At 62.4% G+C, this 14039-nt stretch overlaps 1 protein-coding gene across 1 annotated transcript in view; it reads left to right on the top strand.

Annotated features, from left to right (window-relative positions):
- The first annotated feature begins 938 nt into the window (after positions 1–938).
- AATK (apoptosis associated tyrosine kinase) overlaps positions 939–14039 on the top strand; it is a 31058-nt gene continuing 17957 nt past the window's right edge. Inside the window, exons 1-5 of the mRNA XM_075559709.1 lie at positions 939–1256; positions 6499–6742; positions 11788–11913; positions 12251–12318; positions 12925–12988. Of these exons, the coding sequence (XP_075415824.1) occupies positions 939–1256; positions 6499–6742; positions 11788–11913; positions 12251–12318; positions 12925–12988 (820 nt within the window). The remainder of the gene's footprint in view (positions 1257–6498; positions 6743–11787; positions 11914–12250; positions 12319–12924; positions 12989–14039) is intronic.

Raw genomic sequence — 14039 nt, 5'->3', positions numbered from 1 at the left:
CCACTGTCCCCAGCCTGTGGTGTGTCCTGGGGCCGACATCCCCATGGCTGGGCAGTGGCCCGAGGGTCTGCACAAGGCCAGCTCACTGCAGGTCTAGGAGGGAGGGGCCCCGGTGGGGGGAATCCTGTCCTCTCCCCTGAGAGCCCGGCTCTGCCTGCCGACCAGGGACAGAGATAGTGACCTGCCACATGAAGGCCGGACATGGGGGGGGGGGTGTCATAGCAAAGGCCTGGCCAGTCCCTCTCGCTCTCAAGTCTCAAGGTTATGGTGTCCCCGAGGCTGGCCGGAGCTCCCAAGGGGTCTGAGCCGGCTGACCGAGGGGTCTGAGCAGCCAGTGGGTCTTTGATCCTGGGTCACTGTGAGGGGCCAGGAGCGAGGTCCAGGCAGCCCGCCAGATGAAGGCCAGGAGAGGCGACAGGGGTGCTGGCCAGGCCGGGGTGGCCCCTGGGGGTTGGGGTACAGAAGGAGCCCTGGCAGAGCCAGCCTGGCCCAAGTGAGGCCACCCCCCGGACATCCGTCGAGAGGGCCTCTCAGGGGTGGGGCTGGGGGCAGGGGCAGGGCACAGCATCTCCTGTGCTTCTGGATTTTGAGCCTGATGCCACTTGTCTCAGCCGGTACCCCACCCCCACCCAAACAAAAAGACTGCCATCGAGTGGATGCCGACTCCTGGGGCCCCCATAGCCAGGGTGAACCTGCCCCCTGGGGCTGTCTGAGACCGGCACAGTCAGCGAAGACCTGACTCTCCAGTGGAGCGGCTGGTGGTTTCGAACTGCTGGCCTGTCCTGCTCTCACGCAGCCCGGTCGGTGCTCACCACGAGGCCACCCAGGGGCTGTGAATCACTGGTAAAATGGAGTGCCACGCGCAATATCTTCTCTATTTTAAATTTCCTCGATCTCAGGGAGTGAAAACGTACCCCACATTTATACACCGCCCCACGATGTGGGCGACATCATTCTTCAAGCTGTGTCCTGCCACTGCTGCCCCCGAGCGCCCCCACTGTAAGAGGCCCAGCCCCGCTGAGAGGCTGCACGTGGTCCTGGCACACAGTTGTCAGGATCCCACCGCGACCCCACGGGTGCAGAACAGAACACCGCCCGGCCCTGTGCCGCCCTCACCGCTCCCTGTGCCTCAGCCGGTTGCTGCAGCCACGTGTCCGTCCATCTGGGCGAGGGCCCTCCTCTTTTTGCCGCCCCTCCGCTTTGCCAAGCACAATGTCCTTCCCCGGGGCCTGGCCTCTCCTGACATCCTGCCCAAAGTGCGTCAGGTGAAGTCGCATCCTCTGCTTCTTCAGGAGCGCTCTGGCCTCACTTCTCCCAGGACGGGTCTGTTTGTCCTTCCAGGAGTCCGGGTGCTTTCAATATTCTGCTCCAGCCCACCGTTAAGTGCATCCCCTCTTCTCCCCTGCTCCATGCTCCGTGTCCAACTTTCACGTGCGCGTGACCCAATGGAAAAACCTCCGTGCTTCACCACACTCTAGAGAGGTCCTGTGCAGCAGATTTGCTTAAAGCAACGCATCATTCGGTCTCCAGACTCTGGCTTCCAGGAGCATGATTTGTGGACCCACGCCAGACGACTCCCAATTTTCCTCTATCGATCACAGCATCCCCTCCTGGTGCAGAGGGAGGGCAGTGGTTCTCCGAATGCAGACTGAAGGCTGCGGGCACTAGCCTGCCCCCACTGCCAGCAGCCAGAGTCGCTCTCTGGCCCACTGTGACTGCTTCCCCCACCCCACCCCATCTTTTCACCCCGCCGGATGGAGGCTGGCACCGTGTTTACCACAAGGTCAGCAGTTCGAACCCAGCAACCATTCTTTGGAAGAGAGAGGTGGCGTTCTGCTCCCACCTGGGAGACCTACAGAAGTGGTCCTACCCTGTCCTGTGGGGCCGCCGTGAGTCAGCGAGAGCTCGATGGCAGCGAGTGACGGCGTGTGAGCTTGACCTCCATTAGCACCATCAACACGACAACAGCAGAGTGAGGGGCACGCTTTAATAAAACATGAAGATGGACACAATAAACAAACCCAGGCGCTCCGTGGCCTGTGGTGTGGCCAGCCCTCCACGCAGCCCACTGATGGCGGGAGGCTCCGTAGAACCTTCCCGAAGGCTGGCTTCTGCCACCCCTGCTGCCCACAGAGCTGGTGGGGGGGCAGATCCGCCCCCCTTGGCCCTCTGAAGCAGCACCTGCTGGGAGCTGACAGACACCGATCGGTCCCCACGGCCTCTTGGCCTGATGTCTGTCCAGTGTCCAAGCCCAGCTGATCCTCCTGTCATCGACCCCCACACCAGGCACCCTGCGTGGCCCCGGGTCGTCTTGCAGCTCGGCGGGGGGCTGTTCCCCTGTCATTTCGGAGGCTGAGGTCTCACCTGGCCCCACAGCAGACAGGAACAACACCTGGGGTGGTTGTCCACTGTGAGCCCCCTCCTGCCAGCAGCCCGGCTCGTCCTGCAGTGAGCATGCCCCAAATAAGAGAGTCCTTTGTTGTTAAGAAGCCCATTTTCTAAGTTGCGTGGCAGCGACGCTGGAGACTACTGGAAGTGCCACAGGCCACCAAAAGGACACGCGCACCTGTCCTGGAAGCAGGACGGCCTGGAGGGCGAGACTCCATCTCGCAGACTTGGCACATGTCACCAGCAGAGACCAGTCCCCGGAGAAGGCCATCGTGCTTGCTACAGTGGAGGGGCGGCGAGAAAGAGGCCGGCCCTCAGTGAGACGGACGGACACTGTGGCTGCAGCCGTGGGCACGGGCACAGGAGCCCTTCTGAGGCTGGCGCAGGACCGGGCAGTGCTTCGCTCTGCTGTGCACAGGGTCTGTATAGGTCAAATCGCCTTGTTGACCCCCCCACCCTCCACCCCAACAACCCTGTTTAAAAAGGACAAAGCTCTCTCTACCCACAGTCTCCTTCTTAAAAAAAAAGGGGGTGCAGGCTGGCCACTGGAACTCCTGTCACCCTCCCAGGGAGGGCGGCACTTTTTAGGGCCAACACCACCCTGCAGGACGTGGGAACACAGCACGTCCAGGTCCCTGGGGTCTCCTTGGCAAATGGGAGGGACCCTCACGCCCACCCCACAGAGTGCAGCTGCAGGGGGCTGGGGCTGCCATGGGAGGGGCTGACTCTGGTGGGGGCAGCTGCACCTCCCCCCACCCGGCACATCCCAGGGCAATGGGTACAACAAGATCCCCCACTTCATCCGGCCCGCGTGGCCCACTGCTGGCTGCATTCTGTGCCCCCAGACACATGTCGGCTCGGCTTGGCCGTGCCGGGTGCTTCGTGCCCTGCTGTGACTTCCCTATCCCGCCACGGCCATGCTGCTGAGGCAGGACCAGTGGCGGGGCGCCTTCCGTGGGATTCGGTTCTATTTTGAATCCATCTCTTTTGAGATAGCCAAAAACCTGCAGTGCCACCCTCGAGTCAATTCCGACTCACATCAACTTGCCAGGACAGAGCAGAGCTGCTCCTGTCATTCCGCAGGAGCAGAAAGCCTCACCTCTCCCCTGCAGAGCGGCTGGTGGTTTCAAACTGCCGACCTCTTGGTTAGAGCCCAGCATAACACACACACACACACACACACACACACACACACGATATAAAGGAGACTAAACAAGAGAGCAGAGACCAGAGTGGCCTCCTGTCACCGAGAAAGAAGAGACAGGAGCGGAGCTGGTCTTTGCCGCGCCAGGAACCCCTAGACCGGGGGAAGATGATGCCAGGCCTCTTGGAGACCCTCTCCCAGGAAGGCTGGGCCCACGGATGTTAATAAAAAACCAGGACTTTTCTCTCAGCGGACGGAGCTTTCCTGAAATCAAGCTTGCAGCCCCCTAAGTATAGAGACCAACGCCCGTCGGCTGAAACCATCCACTTGCCACCCTAGTGAATGCCATGACCCGGGCTGGGGGTGGTGTGTGGGAGTCAGGTAGGCCGTGTCCTATGGCGGGCACCATGCCCGCTTTCTGTGCCTCAGTTTCCTCCTCAGCCATGTGGCCCACCGCTCAGTGCTCTCACTGGGGTGAGGAGGGCGGGGGGCTCAGGGCACTGGACACTGCTGGGGTGTCACTAGGGTCCTTGGGGTGGTGGCCTGAGTGCACTGGGGTCCCAGGGCACAGGGAACATCTCTGCAGGCCTGGTCCTTGTGGACGGAGACCCTGCTCAGCCAGCCCCCTTCTGGCCTGGGGAGACAGGGGTCTCAGGTCCATATCTTCTGTGCCCTCAACGTCTGGACACGTGCCCAGTTCTTTCCCTTAATCAGGACCCCGGATATTCTGTGTAACTGACCCAGCCTCATTCTGCCACCCCTGGGTGGTGAGTGAGGGGGGCCAGCCCTCCCCCTGACTCCACCCTGTGCTACAGGGACCCCACAGACCAGCCCCACCTGACCCGCCTTCCTGGTGCTGCCACTGAGCGAGAGGCGGGGCTTACAGAGGACCCCACTTCAGCAGGGGCCCCTGAACAGAACTGCTCCAGCAACCACACCTAGCCCACCCGCCACGAGCCCTCTGCTGCCAGGGACACACTGTGTGTGTGTGCATCTGAGTGTGTCCATGTGCACTCCGTGTGTGTGTGTGCATCTGAGTGTGTCCGTGCGCACTCCGTGTGTGTGTGTGTGTGCATCTGAGTGAATGGGGGTAGGTGGGTTGTGCTTGTGTCTGCGTGTATGTCTGGGAATCTGAGTGTGAGACTGAGTGTATGTGTGTGCATATGTCTGTATTGCTATGTGTCTGTGTAAGTTTGTGTTTGTGTCTGGAACTGTGCGTGTTTACATGTTCAAGCATGAACACTTGTGCCTGTTCATACATGTGTCTGAATGAGACCCCCATGTCAGAGTGTGCACACATACGTGTCTCGTGTTCACGCCTGAATATTCACAGGTGACCAGAGTGTGTGCACGTGTTTCTGTGTATATGCATGATTGTGTACACGTTTCTGAGTGCACGTTGTTTCTGACTATGAACATGCATTTCTGTGTGCACATATTCCTAAGTGTATGCCTGCATTTCTGAGTGTGTGCACACATTTCTGAGTGTGCACAGACTTCTGAGTGTGTGCACACATTTCTGAGAGCTGCACATGAGTCTGTGTGTGTGCACATTTTCGAGTGTATTGCACGTGGGTCTGCATGTGTGCAAATGTGTGCTCACGGGCACACTGATGACCCTTCTACCCTTGAATCCAACCCCCCTGCTTCACGTCCTCTGACCCCGACCACTGAATCTGGCTGGGGTGGGCACACAGGGTCTGGGTGCAGAGGGGCTCTGCTGTCCCCAAACTAGCAGTGACTTATGGCCTTGGCCATCTCTCCCTGCCTGTCCTCAAGAAACAGAGCAGGGCCTTGTGTAAGCTTGGGAGGGGTCTGCACGCAGAGCAGGGGACAGGCCTCTCCACCCGCCCTCTCATCCTCCCACTGGGCCCTGCCTGCCTCCCTCCCCCCAACAGAGACCACCTGTGTCTCTGCTCCTGCTGGCTCACATTGGACAGGGAAAAGTGGACAAACACCTCTTGAGCACCAACTCTGCCCCTCCCTTCTGGGCTCCTTGGCCCTAGACAGCAAAGGCATGTGTAGTGGTGGTCCTGGTGGCCCCACCCTCCCTGGGCACCCACAGCAGGGAGCCTGGGTCTGGAGGGTCTTCCATATGGGAGGGGACTTTCTGCCCACCCTCGTCCCTGCTGTCCCCTGGGACACTGCTCCCAGCTCTCCCTAAATTCTTCCACAGTTGCTGAGGTTTATACAGCCCCTCCCTCCTCACCCTCCTGGCCTGGGGCAGCTTCCCTGTCCAGGTTCTGTCCGGTCTATCCCACCCGCAGGCTCACCATGGCTCTGTGAAGGCAGGGCATTCACAAGAGTCACCACAGCATGTTAACGTCGCCACCCCACATCCCCACAGGGGAGAGGGACCCCAGGTTGTGGGGGGTGAGGACATGCTGGCACTGACAGGAGCCTGCACCCCAGATCCTGCTTTATAATATACTCCTGGGGCAGGGCTGGGGACCCTTTGGAGGCTGGGGAGGGGGTGGGACCCTAAGAGCTGGTTGTGTAAAATTACCCGTTCCAGGTGCATCTCAATAGGGCAAGGGTGTTGGGGGGCAGAAGGTGGGGCCCCAGCAGCCTCTGGAGCCTGCCCTCCTCGATGTGTGCAGGTCTCTGTGCCCGCACAGTGTGCCCCAGACTGGCCCTCCCTCGAGTTTTCTATTCTCCCATCCCGGTCCCCCAACCCGATGGCCAGGGGCACACTCTGCTACGCTTTTCCCACTGCAAGGACCCCCCCTGCTCCCCCAGACCCCTTTTTCTTGCCCCTGTGACCTCGGCCACCAACCCCCACAGCCCACCCCCCCTCCTCCCTCCCTCATCCCTAGTTCTCTCATCTGCTCGGGTCCCCTCGTCTATCCGCTCCACGCCCCGCTTCTCTGGCACCCCGCCGGCACCCCCCACCCCGAGCTCTCCGACCCCCCCTCCCCCGCGCGCGCTCCCGCGCCGCTGCACCGGCCCGCGCGTCCGCCGGTCAGGAGCGGGGAGCGGGCAGCGGGCAGCGGGCAGCGGGCAGCGGCGAGCCGGAGCGGAGCGGAGCGGTGCGGGCCCATGGCTGCCAGCTGGCGGCTCGGCACCTGCGGCGGCCTGGCGATGCGGCGGCGCGGGCTCGGCCCGCGGGCGTCCTGAGCTGCCGCCGCCGCGCCTGCCGCGCTGCCGGCCCTGCCATGTCGTCGTCCTTCTTCAACCCCAGCTTCGCCTTCAGCTCGCACTTCGACCCGGGTGAGTCGCCGCCGCCTCCACCGGGGCCCACCTGCCCATTGCGGCCTCCTGCGCCCCAGTATTAACTCTCTCCCGCCCAGGTGGCCTGGCCGCTGCGCAGGACGCCCCAGGGCCCCAACAGGGCAAGGGTGGGCAGGCCTCCGGAAGGCAGGGCCGGCTTCCCCATTCAGCCACTGCCACTTGGGGACCAGGAGAGGGAGGGGGCCAGGGTCCAGGCCCCCTGGGGCGGTGTAGGGGTGCTGGCTGGGGAGGGACCCAGGCAGGCCGCACCCTTGAGGCTGGAGGCTCCTCAGCTAGGCGCTCGTTCCAGGAGCTGCCTGTCACCAGGAGCCCGGGGGGAGTGGGGAGTATGGAGTGGGGGGCAGCGGACAGCCACTGCTGACCTAGCTGGACGAGAAGGGGCCAGATGGGACCCCAGGTTTCTCCCCATTGGTGCCCAGACCCCCTGGGCAGTGGCGAGGTGGGAGGGGTGCTGTCAGAGGGCCTACAGGAGGCCTAGAGCCAGGTCCCTCCCCCAGTGGCGTGTTTACCAGGTGGCAGGTTGGCCAAGGGAGGGGTGGCAGCCGGGTCTGGCATAGGGCCGGTGGGTAGAGGCCTGCGTCAATCGCCAGCAGGCCATGGATGCTTTGCCCACCTTGCCCAGCTCTGGTCCTTCTTGAGACCCCTCTGAAGAGACAGGCAGAGACCCCTCTGAAGAGACAGGCAGCAAGGCCTCCTGCCCCCCCACCCCACCCCCAGCTCTGTCACAGCGCCTCGCAGCAGGCCCCGCCCAAACAAAGGCTGTGCCTGTGGCGGCCAGAGCTCCCTGGGGAGCCAGCACTCAAGGGCCCCCTTGCACAGCAGACTGAAGGCATCTACCCCTGGGGGAGGGGCTGATGGAGGCCCGCCCCTCTCTTCAGTGACACTTGCTCAATGTGTCCCAGAGACACCTTCTGCCTGGGAACACCTGGCGTGGTGAGTGGGCCTGTGGCCCCCGGCGAGGTCCAGGTCGTAGGCCCAGGCCACCCTAGACACAGGCTTCTCCATGCTCCCCCAGCCCCGCCCCCACCCAGAACACTAAGTCTGCTGGCAGAAGGGCTGGTGGGGGCCAGGCCCACAGGGATGGAGGCCCTGGGCAGGCCCTGCTGTCGCTCTCTGCAGAGGCCCAGCCCTGCCCCCTGGCGCTCTATCCCCACCTCGGAGCGGCTCCTTGGGGGCCTGGCCAGCAGCTGAGAGGAGGCGTGTGATTACAATGTGTCGGCCTCAAGACTTCAGAGGCTAACCTCAGAGGAGTCTGGGAGGTATCCCGGGGGTCGCGTGGAGGGGCTGCGTGTGGAGGCCACCGGCCACTGGGCCTTGGCTGCGGGCCTTGAGTGGGCACTGTGGACTGTGACAGCGGGCTGGGGTGGCGGAGGGGAGCCTGTGCCATTCTCCACGTGGGTCTCATGACGAGGGAGGCGTTTTGGTCTGGCTCCATCCTCCAAGTGGACAGAGGTGGTCCAGCGGTGGGGGGGTCTGTTTTATCTGTGGGGACCCCTTGTGTCTGAGACTGCCCTGGTCTGTGGGTATGGTCACTGAGACAGAGGTGGTCCAGCGGTGGGGGTGTCTGTTTTATCTGTGGGGACCCCTTGTGTCTGAGACTGCCCTGGTCTGTGGGTATGGTCACTGAGACAGAGGTGGTCCAGCGGTGGGGGGGTCTGTTTCATCTGTGGGGACCCCTTGTGTCTGAGACTGCCCTGGTCTGTGGGTATGGTCACTGAGACAGAGGTGGTCCAGCGGTGGGGGGGTCTGTTTCATCTGTGGGGACCCCTTGTGTCTGAGACTGCCCTGGTCTGTGGGTATGGTCACTGAGACAGAGGTGGTCCAGCAGTGGGGGGGGGTCTGTTTTATCTGTGGGGACCCCTTGTGTCTGAGACTGCCCTGGTCTGTGGCTATGGTCACTGAGACAGAGGTGGTCCAGCGGTGGGGGGGGTCTGTTTTATCTGTGGGGACCCCTTGTGTCTGAGACTGCCCTGGTCTGTGGGTATGGTCACTGAGACAGAGGTGGTACCAGGCGGGACAGGTGGTGTCAGAATGACTACTGTTCTTCATGCAGTAGTGGCCCTGGCATCGTGGCCACATGCCAGCCTGGACCCTTTGCCTACCACCTGCAGGGGCTGGGTGCGCAGTGGGTCTGAGCACAGGTGCAGCCCCCTCCCAGGTCCGGCTTCCCAAATGCTAGCCTGTCTAGCTGGGGCCCCTGCCCATGGTGTGACCTCCCATGGGAGCCCAGGGGGCCCGGCGTTGGGAGTCAGCTTGGCCCACTCTGGGGGGCTGGAAGGAAGGGTGAGGGTGACTTCCCCGGGCTCCCAGCCTCTGCCAACCAGGAGCGGTCCGAGGGCCCTGAGCAGCTGGGGCAGGTGTGAGCTGAGCCACAGTACTGAGCTCTAGGCTGGAACATGCTGTCTGGGACTATTTCCCCCTGGGACCCTTGCCCTGGGGTGGCCAGAGCTCCATCTGTCCCCTTTGCAGGGCCCAAAAGGGGAGGTGTGGAGTGTGAGCTGGCAGTGCCACCAAGGCTGCCCTGCAGCCCAGGGAGCCCAGGGCCGAGGTTCTTGTGTCCAGTTCATGGGAGTCAGGACAGCTGAACCCCCTGCCTACTCCTCCCGAGCCTTGGCCCCCTGCCCACTCTGAATTGGGGTGGGGGTAGCTCATAGGAGGGGTGCCCAGATCTGAGCCAATGCCTGACCGCCTTAAGCTTGATGGACAGATGGATGGACGGACACCAACCTCACCCACTTCCTGTCTCCAGATTTGCCCATTTGGACTTCTGCATAAATAGGCCAACTCAGCATGCAGTTTCTGAGGAAGAAAGGGCTGGCGGTCTGCGTCCCAAAAGCTCTGTCCCATGGGGTCGCTGTGAGTCACAGGGCTCCTGACCAGCTGCGCGGTCCCCGCTGAGGGGGAGGCCGTGGCTCAGCCGTGCTCCGAAGACGTAGCAGGGGACTTTCTCCGACCACATCCTCCTGGGGGAGTTTTAGCTGAGCCATGCTGTGTCCACACTGTGACTGTCTGCCTTTCTCTTCAGCCACCTCAGCCTGCAGTGGCTGCCTGTGCTTGACCCCGAGGTCCTTGGGCACCTTGACAGGAACCCCCTGACCACTCAGCGCCATCTTTCAGGGTCCTGTGTAGCCTTTGACCCCTGCCACTGGTCCTGGGTGGGCTGTGGCATTGGAGTCAGCTTGTGTTACCCCCTGCTCCCCATACCCCGAGCTTTCCAACCCACACTGCATGGCGCCGGGCGTGTTTTGGCGGAAGGGACAGCTGGCCTGAGCAGTCCAGCCCCACATCCAGCAGCGCCATCATGCTGGCAGCTGGCATGGGCCGCTTCGGGAGTATTTACCCTGCCTGGGAATCAGCAGAGGCTGGGAACTTTTCTCTAGGAAGTTTGCTGTCAACACTTCCACCGTGCCACTGGGTGCAGGTCATTTGGGCAGGAGGCAGGTCCGAGAGGCAGCTCCTGGCCCCCTGGAGATGAAGTCCCAGGCCCCTGAGCTGGACTCAGCACACCCCTGGTTGTCTGGGGGTCTCTGCTGGGGCTGGGACCAGGGCAACCCATTCCTGCTTGTGCTAAAACTGTCCCTGGCCTGGGTGGCCTGGCCCTGCCCCACTCCCCACAGGTGAGGAGTGAGTGATGGGGCTTCCCAGCACCCTGGGAGTCTGGGCAGAAACTCAGAGGCGAGGCGGGGTGGGTGCTGGGCTCTGGACCAGGCTGTTGTGCTTTCTCCTCAGGCCTGTCTGACACAGCCTGGCTGCTCACTGCTCTGCGCCCAGGAACATGCCAGCCCCTCGGTCTCTGCACAGCTGGCCCACCGGTGCTTCTGTGCCCCCGGCTGTGAGGCTGAGTCAGCCATTCCCTGGCTGTCAGACCTGGGGTCCCTTGGGGACCCAGGCAGCAGAGTGCGGGGCTGAGAGTGCACCAGTGGGTAAAGTGGGAAGGTTGGCTGTGCTGAGGGGTGTCATATGAAACAGGATCCAGAGAGATGTGGTCTCACTTATCCCCCACCGAGCAGCCCTGGAGGGGCAGGGCTCCTGGAAGCCCCCCACACAACTGAGGACCCTGGTGGTTCTGGGTCATGTGGGGAAGCCGCCTCTCCTGAGTGGGGTGTGTGACCCCTGGACAGGGGCTCACTGGCAGGAAGGCCATCATCGCCTGTCCCTGTGGGGAAGGGGTGACATGGATGATGGCTCCATGGTCATCATCTCTGTGACCATGAGACAGAGCCAGGGACCAGCCAGCCTGGCCCAAGTCCCCAGACCAGGGGTCTGAGAGGACCTGGTACTCATCAACACACATGCGTGCACAAGCACACATGTGCACACGCACTACACACTTGCACACACAGAAGCACACACGTGCGCACTTCCCAGCACCCTGCCTGGCTGCTGACCTTCAAGGGGGATGAGGAAACTCTGACTTCAGTCTGGGAAGGGGCAGTGCGCTGTCATTCCTTGAGGTAGGGTCTTTCTGCCACGGGGGGGGGGGAATAAGACCCTCCCCACCATCTCTGCCACACTCATTGTCCCCACTTGGAGAAGGGGCCCTGTGTCCCCACCCCTCTCCTCTCGGGGAAGAAGTTCCGGCTCAGGCCCCGGGCAACAGCTTCCTTCCCCCTCCCTGCCCCAGGCTGGGGCTGCCCTTGGTGGACCCTTCCCCACCAGGGGAACCCCAGGGAGAAGTGACTGTGGCACCCCTACAGTTCTGACTGGGAACCAGGAAGGGGGCACTCAGAGATGGGGGTATGTTGTCCCCGGGGCCCCGGCCCCTCCCGTGGCTTGGCCTGTCTCCACCCTTTGTCACCCAGCTCTGTGCTCTCCCCAGCTCCTTCCGGTAGGGGTTCCTGTTTGCATCGTCCGCTGGGCGGGCAGGCGTAGGGGCTGTGGGCCGGGTGCCAGGAGTCCTCAGATGCCCGGCCCAGGCCCCGCCCTGCCAGCCGGCTGAGCAGAGGCCCCACAGGCCCTGTCTGTCTCCCGGACCCAGTCCCCACAGCTCCCGCCCTGCTGACGACCCCTGTGCCTGGGCCCAGGTGTGCTTGGTGGTCAGTGGGTGCGGGGAAGCTGGGTGGGCACCCCCTTACAGGCTGGTGCCCTGCAGATCCTGGTGTCAGTGAACGTGGTATGGGGCCTGAACAGGGTCACTGCCTTGGCTGGGGGTAAGACTGACCCAGCAGGCAGCCCGCCTTGGACACCCTGGCCACTGCCCTAGTGGCCCCTCCCTTTCAGACGTGTCTCCCCGTGCCCCTGCTAACTCGGTTTTCAGTGTCAGAGGAGTGGTTTTGAAAGCAAGTGGGTCCCCGGCATGACCTGAGGTGCCGCTCACTGCCTTGGACATACATGGTGATGTCATGGGTGTCTATGGGGAGGTGGGGGACTCTGGGGGAGGCATGGCAATCAGCCCACACCCCTGCATTGGGTAGGGAGAGTTAGCTGTGTCCTCAGGGTCCCTGTGGTCAGCCTCAGGACAATACCCCCTGTGGCCCCCTCCCCAAGGAAGGAACCTCATTGGACGGGGCATTGTGGGCTTCCCAGGAGACAATTTTGTCCTGGAAATCTTTCAGGTGAGAGGCAGGGATTGCTGGGGCTGCTGTCTCCCTGCCTGGGTGTGGTCTTGTCACTTTGGGGTGTGGGGGCTGAACTGACCCCATAGAAGCAACCCCATCTCTCAGCTCCCGCAGAGTCCACAGAGATGCCTGACAAGGTGTGAGTCCCCATGGGGTGAGCAGGGTGGGTGTTCTGTGCAGGGTCGGGGGCCCTGACTATCATCCACTGCTGGACTGGGGCCCTGACCCAAGATGATGTAAACAGCTTCCCAGGGGGCAGGTGGGAGGAGACTGAGGGCAGGTGGGAGGGGCCTGAGGGCAGGTGGGAGGAGACTGAAAGCAGGTGGGAGGAGAGTGAGGGCCATGTTTCCCTCCTTACCTACAGGATTCTGCTCACTTCCATTCACACCTGTCAGGTGGCAGGCCAGGTGGGCCTCGTCCCCAAGGACTCAGTGGTGCTCCTGTCCAGAGCTCGTTGAGTTTGTGGAGCACAGAGAAGTCTGCAGGTGGCTCAGGTTCCCAGGAGGATGCTGGCAGAAGGGCTCCTGCAGTGGCCTCGACTTCACGGAGAGCAATCCCTCTGTGGAACTTTCCGGGTCTTTTCCTCTCCCCTGTGCCTTGCAGTCTCTGTCTTTGAACTTCTTTGCCATCAGCCACTGGGACCGCCGGTGTCCTCTGAGGGCCGCTAGTGAGCTTAGCCCCTGGGACCCCACATCACTCACCATCGCCCTCCGAGCTGGCCCTGGCCCATGGATGATCCTCCTGGGAGCCACAGTTCTGGGTGGGGGCTTTTTCTCCGAAGTCCCCGAGCAAGCCTCAGACACTGGCATGGCTGAGAGAGCTTGCCTGCGGCTGCCCTCTGACAGCAGACTACATTTGAATACGATTTATTTGGTATCAGCCTGTGCACGTGTCAATTAGAACCCTAGAGCTATGCTTTTAGCAGTGCGTGTGCATGCGTGTGCGTGTGAGAGAGAGAGAGGACGAGAGAAAGTGTGCGTGTGTGCTGTTGGGGTTAGTTGAAGCCAGTTGAGCCCAGGTCCAGGGCACTTTGGGTGGCTGAGGTCCAGAGCTTCACCCCCATGCTGCCCGTGGAGACAGCTGTAACTCGCTGCCCTCCAGCGGAGGCCAGAGCCCAGCGGCCCTCGAGGACAGGGTAGAACTGCCCCAGTGAGTTTCTGAGGCTGGACCTCTGCACGGTGGTCCAAAGCCCGTTTTCCTTTGGAGATGGTCTATCACCCCAGCTATCCTGTGCGCCCCGACTCCTGTCTTCAGCACAGGGGCTTCTCCATGGATGGAAAACGACCGAGGTTCCCCTCCCCCGGCCTCCTGCGTAGACCTGAGTGAGTGGTGCTGCCGGGCTGCTGCTGCAGCACGTGGCAGTGGGCGTCTGCTCTGTGCCTGGTGCTCCTTCCCAGGCCCGCATTCTGTCTCAGCAGCCCTGGCGGGATAGCGGGGGCTGCTAACCTCCAGGCTGGCAGTTCAAACCCGCCAGGTGCTCCTCAGGAGCAAGGGGAGGCTGCCTGCTCCCACGCGGACTGCCTGCTGAGGACTCAATGCACTTGGAAGCAGCTCCAGGCTGTGGCTGTGGGCGGCCTCCAGGGTTACGCATCTGGGTGCTGACTGCCTGGTGGGCCGTTCATACCTGCCAGCTCTTCTCAGGAGACGATGAGGCAGCCTGGTCCTTCAAAGGACACCCAGGGCTTCCGAGTTCCGCTGTGACCCCGGTGGGCTCGCCC

The sequence above is a fragment of the Tenrec ecaudatus genome, chromosome 10 (assembly GCF_050624435.1).
Source record: "Tenrec ecaudatus isolate mTenEca1 chromosome 10, mTenEca1.hap1, whole genome shotgun sequence".
In the NCBI taxonomy this organism is placed as follows: Eukaryota; Metazoa; Chordata; class Mammalia; order Afrosoricida; family Tenrecidae; genus Tenrec; species Tenrec ecaudatus.
This window is presented reverse-complemented; position numbering and strand designations above follow the sequence as displayed.